This window comes from Nyctereutes procyonoides, unplaced genomic scaffold (genome assembly GCF_905146905.1).
Source record: "Nyctereutes procyonoides isolate TBG_1078 unplaced genomic scaffold, NYPRO_anot_genome, whole genome shotgun sequence".
Taxonomy (NCBI): domain Eukaryota; kingdom Metazoa; phylum Chordata; class Mammalia; order Carnivora; family Canidae; genus Nyctereutes; species Nyctereutes procyonoides.
Genome location: NW_026575147.1, coordinates 12,667,208 through 12,686,047, shown reverse-complemented (window position 1 = coordinate 12,686,047; position 18,840 = coordinate 12,667,208). Strand labels below are relative to the sequence as shown.

The following is an 18,840-nucleotide window of genomic DNA, read 5'->3' as shown; positions in this document are numbered from 1 at the left end:
AAGATTTTCTCAATGTAAATTTGAAATTCTTAACATTTCTCAACCTATTTAAAGAATACATGAATTCAATTACTTTAAGGAAAATGTACTTCTTGGTCAATTAATTCTATATAAATGGCTGAATTATATCATTAATTGGATTTTGAAAAGCTACAGCCAGAAGTTAAGATTACCTATAACTTGCCTTCTTCCTTACTCATTATTCTCCATTTCTCATTTCCGAGTCTCTTATACTTTTGTATTTGGGGAAGGGGAATAATATAATAATCTACCTCCTTCTAAATACATTCTACAATAGAAATACCACCTAAACCAATTTTTATATCTCACTTTGAGAGACTATTTCACCTGAGTACACACACAATTGGATTAAGAGGCATTAGGCTAAGAAATATTTAGAGTACCATAAAAGCAGCACAGATTTCTAAACAGTCATAAAATGTTACAGATATGTAAGTTGTCCTAATTTCCATCTAGAAAGACACTCCAATGGAAAAAAATTAATCTCTCAGCACAAAATACCCTGTTAAATATTTTTATTGCAAAACCCATGTACAGTCACAGTCTGCTATTATTCTAAAACTGAGTAATACATGACACAGCTATTTAATACCTCATTTTTAATATGCCCCACCTCTATATGGTCTACTTCAGAAAACGCAAAAAGAAAACTAAGGAAGAAAAGCTATAGAAAAATGAGAAACATTTTAGTGACTTTCATGCCAATTTTACTGGTATAAACATATTAGCAGGTACAACTATTATACAATGTTTACTTATTTTAAAAATCAACGATTTCCAATTTTGGCAGAAAAGCCACCTATATACTCTGAACAACCTTCCTAATAAAGATAATTTAAAAGGAAATGGCTACAAAATAAGGAATCTGCTTACTTGAAATATAACTTTAAAGTGGCAATAATAGGTTTGGGGGTAGCACCAAAACCAGCTAAGGATATCTGCTAAAACTACCTAGGAAAAGGGAGATAGGAGATAAAACTTAGAGCTCACTAAAGGAAAGGAATTGAATAAGACAACCCTGCATAAAGCCACAAACTCAAAAACTACCTACTCCATGAAAATGTAAAAATAAATAAATAAATCTGTCACACAGAGGGGCACAAGAAAACTTGTCTGCCTTGATGTTAGCACTAAGTGAAAGGTATCAAAATGGTCTCTGAGAATTTGTAGCCATGAGGTGGCCTTATAGGAGTTTATAGCCTGAATTCATACTATTGCTAGGATTTGGAAAAGCCTAAAATGGAGAATTTAATTTAAAACGGTTCCTGGTGAAAGGTGCTCCTAAAGAAATCCTTTTGGGAAGATATAAACTTTAACACAAGCCTCAAAGAATTCCCATAGATAAAATTCCAAAGAATCATAAAGAACACAAAGAATTCATAAGAATCAATGAGTAAACATCAGCAGAAAGAATGAAAATCAGACTTACTCCTGAAAAGACTTCAGATATTGATATTCCTATAAAGCCAACTTTATAACTCACATTACTGCAGTCCAAAAATAAGTGCATGTCTTACTAAAATAATGACATCAAAACTATCAACTTTGAATGTCATTTGACTGCTCCATCTTACTCTTTTTTTTCTGAATAAACTAATGAAAATTAAAATAACTTGTCACTCCTTTTAAATTTAAATAATCTCCAAATTTAGGGCTAATGAAGATAAATATATTTGGTAGAATGTCCAAAATTCTTGAAAAGGATTTAAACTACCATAGTTTTTTTTTCCCCAATCACAGTCCATTTCTTTTTTTTTTTTTTAAGATTTTATTTATTCATGAAAGACACAGAGAGAGAGGCAGAGACATAGGCAGAAGGAGAAGCAGGCTCCCGATAGGGAGCCCCATGTGGGACTCGCCAAAAGCAGACGCTCAACCATTGAGCCACCCAGCCGTCCCACAATCACAGTTCATTTCTAAGTAAAATAGCAATAAAGAATTTCATTTACCAGAATTCTAGGCAGAAAAAAAAAATGGTGTTGATTATCAGAGGTCAGAACTTCAGAGAGAACCATACTTTTCCAGAGCATTACTTATGTAGAAGGTCAAGTTTAGGACAAATGTATAGAGATGAGAGAAGTGAATTGGGATGGGCAGCCAGGCAGTAAAAACACTTCACAACTTCACATAAAGAGAGTAGAAAATTTTCTGTAGCTCGTTTGATTATAAGAATGAGAGAAATGTCTAACAACAATGTTTAAAAGCATCTTGCCATTCTAAACATATCTGCAACAAATGCAGCTGCTGAGAGTGTAAAATTTGGGGAAAGGGAAAAAGATAACTAAAGAGGAGTTTAATGAAACTTTGCTCTTTGAAATTTTGAAGTACAAAACTCCTGAAACCAGAGCTTCTTCAAAGAAATCTGTGGTAAAATCCAAAATTATTCCTTTAACGCCTTCAAAAGAGAACTGAAATCTCCCTGTACAGGACAGTGTAAAGACTGGTCAGAATCTAGTCATACACATATTATTACAAAGACTCTTCTTAAAAACATTTCTTGCAATTTGATAATACCTTGTTTTCTAAGATCTTCATTTGTTTCTCTTTCTTTAAAACTTCACATTCAATGCTGCGAGCCTAAGAAACATTATTTGCCATCAGATGTAAAACGTTAACAGAATTTCTATTTTCTTCTATGAATATCTTTCAAAAGTGGAATTACATAACTTAGTCTTATATTTCTACATAAAATATCCATACTCCCAGTTTAATGCAATATCCTTTTTTAAAAAGAAATTATCTTTCATTTTTTGTGTTAATGTTCATCATTCTTATTTTAATCTTAGCCCAATATTACTTTGTAATATTTAATCAACTTTTCCAGTTTACCCTGAATTTTTTAAAGTTGTCTTGTACAGAAATGTTTATAATCTTTTAAATGTATCTTTCACAAACATCTGTTAACCTGAACCTCAGAACAACCCAATGATAAAGGGCAGGTATTATTATATCCATTTTAGAGATGAGAAAATAGTCTCAGAGAGAGCATGTATAAAATAATATAAATGTCTGAACTAAGGTAGCGAACTGGGGAGAAAGGTGTAATGAATTTCAATATCAGGCAAACTTCTGAGAACTACTTCCAAATTGGATTCTTTTGGGGAAACTGTTTCAATAAGTAAATTGAAATCCGACCACGGAACAAGCTTAAAAGTGCTAACAAAGTGTAAGTGTTTCATTTTCAGCTTTTTTCCTTAACTTATCACTAATATCTTGTACTTGGTGAAATACATTTAAATTCCTGGTAAAGGATTTTTATTTTACATTGAACAACAAATTCATATTTTTCTCCATCACAAAAGAACTAGTGTCCTGAAGCAGCCTGTGATGCAAATTTTAAAGTAGTATATTACATAGCAAACCTCTGGGAGATTAAATTCCATTGTCTAGTTGAACTTAATAAATATAAAGAAAAAATACCTTTTGGAGAGAAAAAAAGTGTGGTATAGTCTAAACAATGTTAAAAGGCCAGCACTACTACTTCTTAGTCATGTAGCCTTCCTTTCAAGGCTTTTTCACCCTTCAGAGGCCTAATATCTTAATTTATAAAACAAGGAAAAAATAACTTGCAGTTAACTAAGAATGTATATAAAGAACTAGAATGTTCCTGGTACACTGTCAGCTGTTAAAAATATTAGTTCATCTCATCCTTAGTCGATATAGTCTTACAACTTTCTAAAAATAAATATGACACTTCTCAGGTCAAAATTGTTCAATAACCTCAAATTCCTAAATATAGTTTATGAAGCCTTAAATAATCTGTCCTCATCTCTCTCAATCTTCATTTCCCCTATCCTTCATCTCTCCATGCTCATCTCTCTACTCTCATCTTTTCCTACTCCCTCCACTATTACTATTATCTTAAACTCCACCTTTTAGCCAAGATGAACTTTTCATAGTTGTTTAAATATGACACTCTCTCATACTCTGTATAGAGTATATGTGTGTGTGCTTATAATTTATAATACTCTCTTCCCTGATATATTTGTGTCCACCCCTCTGCCTTCCACTAATTCCTATTAATCTTAGGTTTCAAACTAAATGTCACTTCTTCCAGTAAGCTTGTCCTGAATCAACTTTTGATTAGATGTTCCCTGTATAGGTTCCAATATCATTTATATAGAGAACCTGTTTTGGTTTGGCCACCATCCTTTCCTGAGAAAACACTATTAGTATAAAATCCATAGTAATCTGGCTTATTAATCCATGTGGTTTGATGGAAGCTGATCTGTCTCTAGGAGTAGGTGGGTACACAGCTTAGGCTTCACCAAATTACTTTACCCCTTAACCACAATGACTGACTCAAGAATAAGTAAGTAAACTAAACTAGGCCAAAGTCCTTTTCAAGATTTTTTTTCAGAGCATTCAAGATGTTTTTTTAAAGCCTTCCAACTGATTCCAGTGCCCTTCACATCTCCCCATTCCATTCTTAAAAATTAAAAATGTCATTTCCCTAATTTAAAAAAAACCCTTAATTAGATTACCTATTATCCACCAGAACAAATGAAATCCAAACTGGGCACCTGGAACAATGCCTCACACATGTACGTAGCTAATAATATGTGTTGAATGAATGAAAAAACACAGTCAAGGCCTTTACAATCTAGTTTGATCTTTCTATTTAGGCAAATTTTTCCCCCACTACGTATATTGAATACTATTATCATGTCACATATTTTGTACTATTCCACTTCTGTGACATTCTTTGCTTAAAAATCTTCCTATCTCAACTTGTTGGGATCATATCCACCAAATCATATCCACCAAAGCACAACACAAACATCAATTTATCAGTATGTTCCTTACTACTAAAACATGAGCCCCTTTAGCCTAAAAATGTAAATCAACATTAAATATTGAACATTTATGGGGTTTTGCTTTGTGTTTTTTTAAGTAGGCTCCACATCAGCATGGAACCCGACTTGTACTCATGAGCCCGAGATCAAGACCTGAGCTGAGATCACAGTCAGATGCTTAAGTGACTGAGCCACCTAGGTGCCCCTAAATATTGAGCATTTATGAAAGAAATTTAGAATTACACCACTATTTCTTCTAGATATAAACCATGTAAGCAAAATAACCCAACTTTGCCTATAGTTTAAAGGTCAATAGCCTACAAGAGTCCCTATATCACTATTTATACTATAGCATGCTTCACTTTTTTTTAAACATGTGCTGTTTATTTTAGGACTTGAAATTCTGTTATACAATTTATTATTAAATATAACATACATTTTCTTCACTTTTGTCCAATTTACATTTAACTTCATCTCCTTTCCGTTTTAGTTCTTCTCTCACAGATACCAATTCATTCCTTAAAGGAAATGGAAGAGTGTAGTGAAGAAATTTTTATATTTTTGTTTCATTCCTTTTCTGGGATTTCTTAAAATCATTGACTATTATATTTTCTGTTGGTTTAGATTTTCTTTTTCTTTTTTTTTTGGTAATTTTTCATGCATTAATGTCAACAGGTACACTTCCTCTCCTACACTTAAATTACTTTATACATTTAATTTGGAACTAATCATCTAGATCCTTTATCCATTAAAAAAAAGAAATACTTTTTTTAAGTCAAGATTTCACTTTACTCGTGAGTCATAAACCAGTCATCATTCTAACATGTCACAATTTTATACAAATAAATTAGGGACATAAATAACAAGTGATTTTAATGAGATATTTACATAGACAAATATCCTTACATATAGAGAGAGTATCTCTGGAAACACACAAGAAACAGTGATACTTCTGGGGAAGGAAACTAGGTAGCAGGGAGACAATAGGAAGATAGTTTTCTTTCCCTATGTGCCGCTTTGTCACTTTGGAACTTGTGCCATATGTTTGTATAATCCTTTCAAAATTGTTTAGATTAAAAATCTGCCTGTTACACATTAAAGCAAAGGTACCTTTGTGTCAGATCCTTGAAGCTATTTCTAATTACAGTCTCTGGTTAGCACTACTATGTTGCTGGGTCTAGCCTGTATGCACAGAATCATTCACTCATATGGCTGGCCTTGTAAAAACTGAGTCCAGGATATTTACTCTTTAACTGAGTATTAATTTTTTTTAATGATAGTCACACACACACAGAGAGAGAGAGAGAGAGAGAGAGAGAGAGAGAGAGGCAGAGACACAGGCAGAGGGAGAAGCAGGCTCCATGCACCGGGAACCCAACGTGGGATTCGATCCCGGGTCTCCAGGATCGTGCCCTGGGCCAAAGGCAGGTGCTAAACCGCTGCACCACCCAGGGATCCCGAGTATTAAATTTTTAATTGGCATATTCTTTTTCTTTAATTGGCATATTCTTATTATTATGTATTTATATTTAGGTTCTTTAAGTCTATAGGTACATGTACGAAAAGCTATTAACCAAATAATTTGAATCCTCTTAAATAAACAGCAGCTTTCCCTAAAATAGGTCTTCACTTTTTATCCTCAAAATATACAGTGCCTTAATCACAGAGATTGAATCTAAAAATAACGGCTACTTCTGAAGGAGAAATTTGAGCAAAAACAACAAAAGCAATCATTAGAAGTATGATAAAAAATGACTTTCTAAACCTAGAAAATAACGAGTTATGTGGCCAGGAACTGTACGCAGCACTTTGTCCACATAACCACATATAACAAAATGTTATATATTAACCAAATATAAAAAAAAACTTAATATGTCAGAATATAAGTACAAACAAGAGCCCCCAAATATTTGGAAATCATCCAAATTACTAATGGATTAAAAGGAAATAAAATACAAAAACAGGTTACTTAGAAAATAAACATTAAAACACTATATACCAGGACACTTGGGTAGCTCAGCGGTTGAGCATCTGCCTTTGGCTCAGGGTGTGATCCTGGAATGGATTTCCACATTGGGTTCCCTGCGGGGAGCCTGCTTCTCCCTCTGCCTATGTCTCTGCCTCTCTCTCTCACTCTCTGTGTCTCTCATGAACAAGTAAATAAAATCTTTATAAAATAAAAAAATAAAACACTATATATCAAAACCCAAGTTCATAGATCCATAGTTGTGTTAAGAAGTAAACTACATCTTGAAATGTCTTTTTTATTTGAAAAAGAGAAAAAAAACCTAAGTATCAATATATCAAATTGAAAAAGAACTAAAAAAATTAATATTTGATTTCAAGCAGGCAAAAAATTTCTAAGTAGACAAGCAATGGGAAAATTTACACTCCCCCCAAAAAAAGACAATTAGACTTAATACAAAAATCAAAAAACTTGTGTAAGACAAAAATTGCCCAAAATAAAAGGAAAACAAGTTGGGGGAAATATGTACTATAAATTAAATAAGATAAAGGATTACTATATTTTTTAAAGCTTAAATAAATCAGTAAGAAAACAATTGAGACCTCAAAATATTAATGGGGAACAGATATAAGCGATTTCAGAAATAAGAAATTCTAGCAAGCAAACAAAAAATCATAAAGTTTTTGGATAAAGTTTACCCAAAAAATTAATATTATAAATCATAAGAGTATTGAGTTGTTTTTAGCTGTTATATTATCAAATCAGTTAATGATAATATCCAAAACAAATTAAAAGACTTTGGAACTAGCATTTTCATACAAAAATCATTGAACTGTATTCTTTACAACCAGTCAAACCTATCAGAAAACATTTGACTATCAAAAGTCATTGAAACAGGGGATCCCTGGGTGGCGCAGTGGTTTGGCGCCTGCCTTTGGCCCAGGGCGCGATCCTGGAGACCCGGGATCGAATCCCACTTCGGGCTCCCAGTGCATGGAGCCTGCTTATCCCTCTGCCTGTGTCTCTGCCTCTCTCTCTCTCTCTCTGTGTGACTATCATAAATAAAAAAAAAAATAAAATAAAAAAATTAAAATTAAAATTAAAAAAAAAAGTCATTGAAACAATTATTGCAGTGACTCAGAAAATTTTACTCCTTGAAATGTACCCTATCAAATTCAAAATAAGGAAACAAATCTGTAGGCACCAAGATGTTGACTACAGTACTATTTATGATAATGGAAAACTAGAAAACATAAATATCTAAAACCAAAAAGAATTAAAATAAATATTGTTATATCCACTTAACTAGTATAGAAGCAATAAAATAGATGATTGTGAAAACACACAGAAACATGGATAATGTTTAAAAATACTAATTTTTTTAAAATTTCTAAATTTTCTTGCATATAGTTACTTTCTTAAATTTTAAATATAAGAAAGTTTAGGATGCTTTAAAATTTATTTCTATGCCTAATCTTACTATTTCAACACTAAGAACAAAAGATATTATTACAATTTTATTTCTAAGCAGAACTCCAACGTAGTAATTCTAATTTTTTATTTTATCCCACATTCAGCATTAAGTATTATCTAAATTAACTGTAACAGATTAACAGAAAAGAAATACTAAATCTTCTGCCAGACAAAAAAAAAAGCCAACTCATTGGTCTTGCCTTAACTGTGTTTCTGTTTCTTCCAGTTTTTCTATTTGTCTCAACATCATTTCTTCCTGCTTTTTGCTATTCTAAGGAAATAATCAAAGTTGTTTATATTAATTATTTTGTTTCAACAAAAATAAAATTGAAACTTATCTAAAACCTTTATCTGTCAGCATAAAATTCATTTAGTTGTATATAAAACAAGACAATGGGTTATTGACCTTGCATAGTCCCACATTATTTTTCCAGCCTTACTTTAATTACTCCCCTAACAATCTCTATATAGGAGCTAAAAAAACAAGTCTTACTTGCTGTTTCCCAGTGATAATTTAAGCCTTCTATCCTCTGTTCATATTTCTGTGGTTTCAAGGAATGCTTTTCCATTCACTGTTACCTACTGAACTCATTTATCTTTTAAGCCTAAAATCAATGCTATACTCTCTGAAGCCTTCTCTTCCACCAAGGCAGAAGTAATCCTGTCAACTCTGGCAACACTTGATCCCAAAAACAACACATATAGTATTTTAAGTTATTTGAGCCTTTGGTTTCTATTGAGCCATAAGAACTTTAAGAGGAAGGAAGAGGTTATTCACCATTGTATCCTCCACATTCTTACATAACTTAATAAATACTTCACAAAAATCTTGATGCTTAAAACTAGATCAACTTTATCAATCGGTAGTCTATATATTCTGTTGCTCATTATCACCATCTAAATCAATATGCAAGTTTTTCTTTTGAAACAAAGTATCAGCTCTAAGATAATCAGATTTGTAAAGGTGAAAGAATCTTGGAAGGTCATCTATTCTAATACCCTAATTTTAAAGGTTAGAAAACTAAGTCACTGGTACTTTCTTTTTCAACTCACATCAATATCTTCTTGCTGTTTCTTGATTTCTAGGGCCATATCACTTGTTTCTTGTGCTAGTTCTTTGTTCTCCAGTGAAAGCCTGTTGCAGCTTGCATTTAGTTCAGTAGTCTTAAGCCTATTTTTTAAAAACATGTCAGACCTAAATATTTACCTATTAAATTATATGATGTGGAATTTAATTCAAGATAATCTTAGGGTAAAGGAAGAAAGAGCTGGGAGTATAAATAAGATTGGCCATTAGTTAATAATTTCTGAATCTGAGTGATAGGTACATGCTGCTTCATTACATTATTGCCCCGACTTTGTACATGCTTGAAATTTTCTAGAATAAGTTTTTCAAGATGTCATATATTTCCTTGAATATTCCCTACACATTTCATGCCCCATATTTTTCCACACATTTTGAAGGATATATGATTTTTTTCATATTATTTTTTTCTCTCTAGTATACTGTCTTTTAGAAACTATTCCAAACCTCTGGTGATTTGATTAAAGTAGTACATGAGGTATGAACTATTTTTAACAAAATATTTAAATTAAAATAAATAAAATTTGTTTAACTTCTATACACAACACTTGAACAGCTCTTACAAGATCTCAAATGCTCTACACTGGAAAAGAGATTACTGCAATTATTGGTTGCAATCAAAATCAATTTTAAATGAGAGAAGGGGACTGTGTGGCTCTATGGAATGATTTCAGTAGCACCTACTATCTTCTTCTACTTACCAGTACTGGAAAATCATTGAAGAGTAGATTAAAAAAAAAGAAAGGTTGAAAAAGCAAATATACCAAGGATAACATAAATTTATACTAAAGTATAAATAACTAACCAGCCCATTTATTAAAAGGAAATTTGGTTGATAAATTTTACTGATAATTCAATGACCTGTGTGTCACCAAAACAAATCTATGAAATAATTTAACAAAATAACCAAAATAACTATGTAGAACTGCAAATGATTATTTTTATCAGGAACCAGATATCTCCAAGAAAAGTAATACAGTGATCTTATAAAGAAGTTTTCAACTTTGTAACGTACTCTTTTTATGTTAATAACATGTATATATCATTGCTAAAGTAATTAACAATGGAATTAATAAATTATTTTGAACTCTAGGAATAAAACACAACTTTAACCCCATTTAAATAAATATCAAATATAACTTACTAATTTACTCTTAACTATCAGAAAGCTTAGAAATTGAATATATAAGTTATTTATAGACAGAAAACTTACTTCTCATTTTCAAGCTCAGTTTTCAGCTCTTTAACCTGTTTAGAATAATGCTGTTCACTTGTCACAATGGCAGTTAATTGTATTTCCAAATCATGTACTTTTTCCTGGAAAGTAAATGTATATAATGACAGCAAACATTTTTTTACTATTTTCTTATTTAAAAGTATGGCCACTTTGTAATCAAGTCATATATTTGGCAATATTTTGATAAGAAAATGTCAAATTTTAAAACTTAATGGATTTAATGCCAAAACCATTATAATTTTAGAATAAGGATCAATGACAAATTTAAGTAAATTCCATCTTGATATTCTAAAGCTCAACTAGTAAAATCATGTTCACATATAAAATATTTTCATCAATTTTGCTCTACCAGGTAATTAATCTCAATTAAAATGTTATATTAAGAAAAAATATATTAATTAATGAAATCAGGCAGTATCTTAAAAACTAAGCTCTTCCGGGGGTGCCTAGGTACTCAGTCAGTTAAGGATATGACTTCAGTTCAGGTCATGATCAGGAACTGAGATCTAGCCCCACCTCCAACTCCACACTCAGCAGGGAGTTGGCTTGTCCCTGTCTCTCACCCTATGCCCCTCCCCCACTTCTGCTCATGCTCAAATAAATAAAATCTTTAAAAAAAAATCTAAGCTGTTCTTATTATAAAAAGATAGTTACAATGTAATGCTGAAAAAATACTTCTTTTAAATAAAAAATCCATTCTAAAATTATAGTAAGAACACTATAAAATTATAAAAAAGAACTTAAAAAATTAAAAAGAACCTAATAACGGTGAAATTTTAAATGTATAAATTAAGAAATACTAAAGAAATCGAAAATGTGATTGTTATAAACCATAGCATTATGCATACTATTGATATCTATTGAGATCTCAATGTTGACCTTTCTCTCCCAAATTATAATATAAAAATTCTTTAGACTGGTTTCAAACAATCATTAGTATATTATATGTAGCATGAACACGTCCTTTGAAAGGAATTTTGTGAAGAAATCTCTCACAAAGCTAACAACTATACCACAATCTATTCTGTAAACATGTACTCTACTAATAAAATGTTGGAAAGAAAAATGTATTTTTTTAAAGCAAACCTCTCTGGTTTGGAGAAGACCAGTTAGTTCTTGTTCTGCTCCTTTTAATTCTTCAGCAATTTTCTCAAATTGTTTCTTTTCATCTAAAAGCTTTTGGTTTTCTGCCTATTTAAGAACATTAACAAATCATGACAGCCAAAGCACACATGTATGCAAAATAATCAAAATGTCTAACTGTAGCAAAAAGAATTATCAGTATCTCTTTGGCTAAATTTTTTCAAAATGAGAAAACAAGTCATAATTAAGTAAATTTCAAAACTAAATATGACAATGGACAGAGCCCTGAAATTTTTTATTAAAAAAAACATACAGGTTACTGAATTCAAACTTTATCTTATGTATAAATCACTCCAATTTATTAAATTTATTAGTCACTCACTATTTCATCAATCCTGCTTCTCATTATATTGTACTAAAATGTGTTTCCCTATAATTTTCATGCAATGATCATTGTTCTGCCTTCCTTAGTCACATAACTCTAATTTCTTTTTTACATGACAGCTAACAAATATTTTATCTTCACTATTCTATAATCTCTAATTCTATTATCATTCTTCCTATGAAATGGTTTTACTTTATTCCCTCAGGATGGACCTGAGTAGCCATCCTTGTATCAGACAAACTAGATTTTAAACCAAAGATTAATAAGAGATGAAGAAAGACACTATATCATAATAAAGGGGTCTATCCAACAAGAAGTTGTAACAACTGTAAATATTTACAGTATTTAACACTCCTTAACTTGGCAGCCAAATATATAAATCAATTAATAACAAAATTAAAGAAACTCATTGATAATAACACAATAATAGTAGAGGATTTTAATAACACCTCACAGCAATGGACAAATCATCTAAGCAGAAGATCAACAGAGAAACAAGGACTTTGAATAACAAACTGGATCAGATGAACTTAACAGATATATTCAGAGCATTTCCTCCTAAAGCAGCAGAGTACACAATCTTTTCAAGTGCACACGGAACGATCTTCAGAACAGATCAGATCAGATTTGAACTGGGGCACAAATCAGGATTCAACTGGTACAAAACAGACTTGAGATCCTAACCTCAGTATTTTCACACCACAATGCTATGAGACTTGAAGTCAACTGCAAGAAAAAACTTGGAATGGGGCAGCCCAGGTGGCTCAGTGGCTTAGCATCACCTTCAGCCCAGGGCGTGATCCTGGAAACACGCCCACATCAGTCCCACATCAGGCTCCCTGCATAGAGCCTGCTTCTCCCTCTGCCTGTGTCTCTGCTTCTTTCTCTCTCTCTCTCTCTCTCTCTCTCTCTCTCTCTCTCTGTGTGTGTGTGTCTCATGGATAAATAAATAAAATATTAAAAAAAAAACTTGGAAGGACAACAAATACATGGAGATTAAAGGACGTCCTCCTAAAGAATGAATGGGTCAACCAGGATATTAAAGAAGAACTTTAAAAATACATGGAAGCAAATGAAAATGAAAATGACAGCTCAAAACCTTTGGGATGCAGCAAAGGAGGTCCTAAGAGGGAATTATAAAGCAATAGAGCCCTTCTTAAAGAAGCAAGAAAAGTCTCAAATATACAACCTCACTTTACACCTAAAGGAGCTGGAAAAAGAACAGCAAATTAAGCTTAAATCCAGCAGGAGAAGAGAAATAATAAAGAGCAGAACAGAAATAGATGATATAAAGATTTTTCAAGACAGTAGGACAAATCAACAAAACTAGGAACCAGTTCTTTGAAAAAATTAAGACTGATAAACCCCAAGCCAGACTTATTAAAAAGAAAAGAGAAAGGACCAAATCTTTAAAATCACCAATGAAAGAGGAGATATCACAATCACAGAAATACAAACAATTAAAAAAGTATTATGAGCAATTATATGCCAACAAATTAGGCAATCTGGAAGAAATGGATGCATTCCTAGAAACATAAACTACCAAAACTGAAGCCAGAAGAAATAGAAAACCTGAACAGACCCATAACCAGCAAGGAAATTGAATTAGTCATCAAAAATCTCCCCCCCAAAAAAAAAAAAATCTCCCAGCAAACAAGAGTCCAAGGCCAGATGGCTTCCCAGGGTAATCCTAGCAAACATTTAAAGAAGGATAATACCTATTCTTCTGAAACTGTGCCCAAAAATAGAAATGGAAGGAAAACTTTGAAATTCATTCTTTGAGGCCAGCATTACCTTGACCCCAAAACCACACAAAGACCCCACTAATAGGGAGAATTATAAGCCAATATCCCTGATCAACACGGTTGCCAAAATTCTCAACAAGATACTAGCTAATAGGATCCAATAGTACATTAAAAGGATTATTCACCATGGCCAAGTGAGATTTATTCCTGGGCTGCAAGGGTGCTTCAACATCCACAAATCAATCAACATGATACATCACATTAACAAAAGAAAGGACAAGAATCATATGACCTTCTCAGCTGATGCAGAAAAAGCATCTGACAAACTATAGTGTGCTTTCTTCATAAAAACCCTCCACAATATAGGGATAGAGGGAACATATGTCAACATCATAAAAGCCATATATGAAAGACACAGTGAATATCATTCTCAATGGGTGAAAAACTAAGAGCTTTTCCTCTAAGATCAGGAACACAGCAGTGACGTTCACTCTTACTACTGTTATATAACAGTACTGGAAGTCCTAGCCTCAGCAATCAGACAACAAAAAGAAATAAAAGGCATCTAAATCATGTCTTCCCAAACAACATGATACTCTATATAGAAAACCCAAAAGGCTCCACCAAAAAATTGCTAGAACTGATACAGGAACTCATAAAGTTGGAGGATATAAAATCAACACAAAAAAGTCTGCTGCATTTTATACACAAACAATGAAGCAGCAGAAAGAGAAATCCAAGAATTGATCCCATTTGCAACTGCACCAAAAATCTTGATACCTAAGGAATAAACCTAACCAAAGAGGCAAAAGACCTGTACTCTGGCAAATATGTAACACTTATGAAAGAAATCGAGGAAGACACAAAGAAATGGAAAAACGTTCCATGCTCATGGATTGGAAGAACAAATATTGTTAAAATGTCTTTGCTACCCAAAGTAATCTACACATTCACTATTTCTATCCCTATCAAAATACCACGAGCACTTTTCACAGAGCTGAACAAACCACTCTAAAATTTGTATGGAAACAGAAAATACCCCAAATAGCCAAAGCAATCTTTAAAAATAAAAGAAAAACTGAAAGCATCACAATTCTGGACTTCAAGCTCTATTACAAAGCTGTAATCACCCAAACAGTATGGTACTGGCACAAAAACAGACACATAGATCAAAAGAACAGAATAGAGAACCCAGAAATTGACCCTCAACACTATGGCAAACAAATCTTCGACAAAGCAGAAAAGAATATTCACTGGAAAAAAAGTCTCTTCAACAAGTGTTGGGAAAATTGGATAGCCACACGTAGAAGAATGAACCTGGACCATTTTCTTACACCATACACAGAAATAAATTCATAATGGATGAAAGACCTAAATGTGATACAGGAATCCATCAAAATCCTAGGGGAGAACATAGGCAGCAAACTTCTTTGACCTCTGCCGCAGCAACTTCTTGCTGGACACATGAAAAAATGCTCCACATCACTTGGCATTAGGGAAATACAAATCAAAACCACTATGAGATACCACCTCACACTTGTCAGATAGCTAAAATTAACAATTCAGGAAACAACAGATGTTGGCAAGGAGGCAGAGAAAGGGGAACCATCTTACATTCTTGGTGGGAATGCAAGCTGGTACAGCCACTCTGGAAAACAGTATGGAGTTTCCTCAAGAAGTTAAAAATAGAATTACCTTACAACCCAGCAATTGCACTACTGGGTATTTATCCAAAGGATACAAAAATAGTGATTCAAATGTTTAGAGCAGCAATGTCCACAATAGCCAAACTATAGAAAGAGCCAAGATATCCATCAACAGATGAATGGATAAAGATGTGGTGTGTGTATGTGTATGCATATATGTATATACACACACACATACATATGCACAATGGAATATTACCCAGCCATCAAAAAGAATGAACTCTTGCCATTTGCAATGATGTGGATGGAACTAGAGGGTATTATCCTAAGTGAATTAAGTCAGAGAAAGACAAATACCATATGATTTCATCCATATGCGGAATTTAAGGAACAATACTCATGAACATAGGGGAACGGAAGGAAAAATAAGATAACAGAGAGAGGCAAACCATGAGAGACTCTAAAGTATAGAAAACAAACTGAGTGTTGCTGGAGGAGAGATGAGTGGGGGTATGGAGTAATTGAATGATGGGCGTTAAGGAGGGCACTTCATGTAATGAGCAGTGGATATTAGAGGCAACTGATGAATCACTAAATTCTATCCCTGAAACTAACAATATACTATATGTTAACTAAATAGAATTTAAATAAAAACTTTTTAAAAAAACCTACTAATTGTACTTAAAGAGTCTGAATTTTATCTATAGGCAATGTGGAGCTATTTAAAATTTCAATACAGCATATAATATGATATTTGTGATTTAAAAAGCTAACTCTAACAATAATATATAGAAAGATCCATATACATATATATGTGTATATACACACACACAAGTATCTACAAATATAAAGACTAATATAAGTTGAAAGATGCACCATGCAAATCATAAACTTTCTTCAAGACAAAAGGATACTAAAAAAAAATGACAAAAGGATACTATCAGAGATAAAAAGAGATATTTAATAATGATCAAAGATCAATTTGTCAGGAAAATATAATAGTTATATATGAATGTGAGGCTTATAATAGAAATTCAAAATATGTGACGCAAATATTGACATAATTAGAAAGAAACATTACTAAATCAAAATAGAATGGGCAGCCCTAGTGGCTCAGCAGTTTGGCACCACCTTCGGCCCAGGGCCTGGTCCTGGAGACCCAGGATTGGGCCCCGCGTCAAGCTCACTGCGTGGAGCCTGCTTCTCCCTCTGCCTGTGTCTCTGAACCCCCTCCTCTCTCTCAGGAATAAATAAAATATTTTTTTAAAAAAGGAGATTTTAACACTTATCTCTCAATTATAGAAAAAAGGACAAAAAAAAACCAGAAGATTTTCACAATACAGTTAATCAACTGAATCTAAATGACATTTATACAACACTATACCTAACAATAGGAGAGTACAAATTCTTTACAAGTAATAATATATTCTCTGATTATAATGGAATTAAACTAAAAATGAATAACAGGAATAAAAGAGGAAAGTCTCCAAATACATGGAGAAATTAAATAACAGACTTCTAAATAACCCCAGGGTCAAAGAAGAAATCAAGAGAAACTGAAAATATTTCAACCTAAATGAAAATGAAAATATAACAAAATTTGTGGGATGCAGCTAAAGAGACGATTAAAGGAAACTTACAGCATTAAATGCTCATTTTGGAAAAGAATGGTCTCAAAACAACGATCTAAGTTTCTATCTTAAGAACCTAGAAAAAGATCAAAATAAACAACCCAAAGCAGATAGAAGGAAGGAAATAGTAAAGAGCAGAAATCAATGAAACTGAAAATAGAAGAATGGAGAAAAATCAACAAAATGAAAAGTTGGTTATTTGAAAAGTAAAATTAATAAATTTCTATCAAGACTGACAAAGAAAAAAGAGAGCATACACAAATCACCAATATTAGTAATGAAAGTAAGGGAAAATACTATAGATTCCATAGACATTCAAAATATAACAAATGCTACAAACTCTATGCACAGAAAGTTGACAACTTCAATGAAATGGAGTAATTCCCTAAAAACCACAAACTACCAAAATCACCTAAGATAAAACAGGTAACTTAATAGTTTTATAATAATGAATGACATTAGATTCATAGTTTAAAATCTTGCCAAAAAAGAGTCTCTAGGTTCAGATGATTTCACCAGAAAATTCTAACAAATGTTTAAGGAAGAAATAACACTAATTCTATAAAATCCCTTTCAAAAAAATGGAAATGAAAGAAATGCTTCCCAACTCATTTTCTGAGGCCAGTAACAGCCTAATTCCAAAACCAGATAATCGAAGAAAACTATAGACTTCCCATGAACAATAAAACACAAATCCTCAACAGAATATTAATAAAACAAATTCATCAATGTAGAAAAAGAAAAATATGCCACACCAACTGGGATTTATCCCAAGAATGCAAAGCTAGTTCAATACTTGAAAAACCAATGTACTATACCATAAGATTCTGAAAAAGAAAAACCACATAATTATATCAAAAGGCACAGAAAAAAGCATTTGACAAAATTCAACATAGATTCACATTAAAAGCTGTCAAAAGGGACGCCTGGGTGGCTCAGCAGTTGAGCACCTGCCTTTGGCCCAGGGCATGATCCTGGAGTCCCAGGATCAAGTCCTGCATCGGGCTCTCTGCATGGAGCCTGCTTCTCCCTCTGCCTATATCTCTGCCTCTCTATGTCTCTCATGAATAAATAAATAAAATCTTTAAAAAAAAAAGCTGTCAAAAAAACTATGAATAGAAGGGCATTTCTAAAAAAAAATAATAATAATTAACATCACACTTAAGGTCAAAGTATCCAAGATGTACATGCTCACCACTCCTATTCAAGAATGTCATATTAGAAGTCTGATCCAGTGCAGTTAGACAAGAATAAAAGAACTACCACTGTCCTTATTTGCCGACAAAGTGGCTGTCTACATAGAAAATTATAAGGAATGTGCAAAAAACTCCTAGAACTAAAATGATTTTAGGAAGACTGCAGGATACAAGGTTAGTGCATAAAGCAATCATTTCCCATCTACTAGCAAAGTACAACTGGAAAGACACTTTTAAATAAAGGCAAAACACCTTTCAGAAAGGAAATACTTAGGTATAAATGTAACATGAATAGATTTATACACTGAAAACTACAAAATGCTAATTAAAGATTCAAGGACAAATAGATAACATGTTCATGTATTAGAAGACTCAACATAAGTAATCATAACAATTCAACCCCAATTGATCTATAGATTTCACACAATTACTATTATAGGATTTATTTATTTATTTATGATGGGGGGGGGGCAGAGACACAGGAGGAGGGAGAAGCAGGCTCCACGCCGGGAGCCCAACGTGGGACTCGATCCCGGGATTCCAGGATAGTGCCCTGGGCCAAAGGCAGGCGCCAAAC

General features: G+C 32.8%; 1 protein-coding gene across 2 annotated transcripts in view; it reads right to left on the bottom strand.

Annotated features, from left to right (window-relative positions):
* SYCP1 (synaptonemal complex protein 1) overlaps positions 1-18,840 on the bottom strand; it is a 108,084-nt gene that overhangs the window by 44,870 nt on the left and 44,374 nt on the right. For both annotated transcript variants that reach the window (XM_055312541.1, XM_055312542.1), the window contains exons 16-20: positions 11,664-11,768; positions 10,554-10,657; positions 9,310-9,427; positions 8,457-8,527; positions 5,254-5,335 (exon numbers count right to left, since the gene is read on the bottom strand). In XM_055312541.1, coding sequence (XP_055168516.1) covers positions 5,254-5,335; positions 8,457-8,527; positions 9,310-9,427; positions 10,554-10,657; positions 11,664-11,768 — 480 coding nt within the window. The remainder of the gene's footprint in view (positions 1-5,253; positions 5,336-8,456; positions 8,528-9,309; positions 9,428-10,553; positions 10,658-11,663; positions 11,769-18,840) is intronic.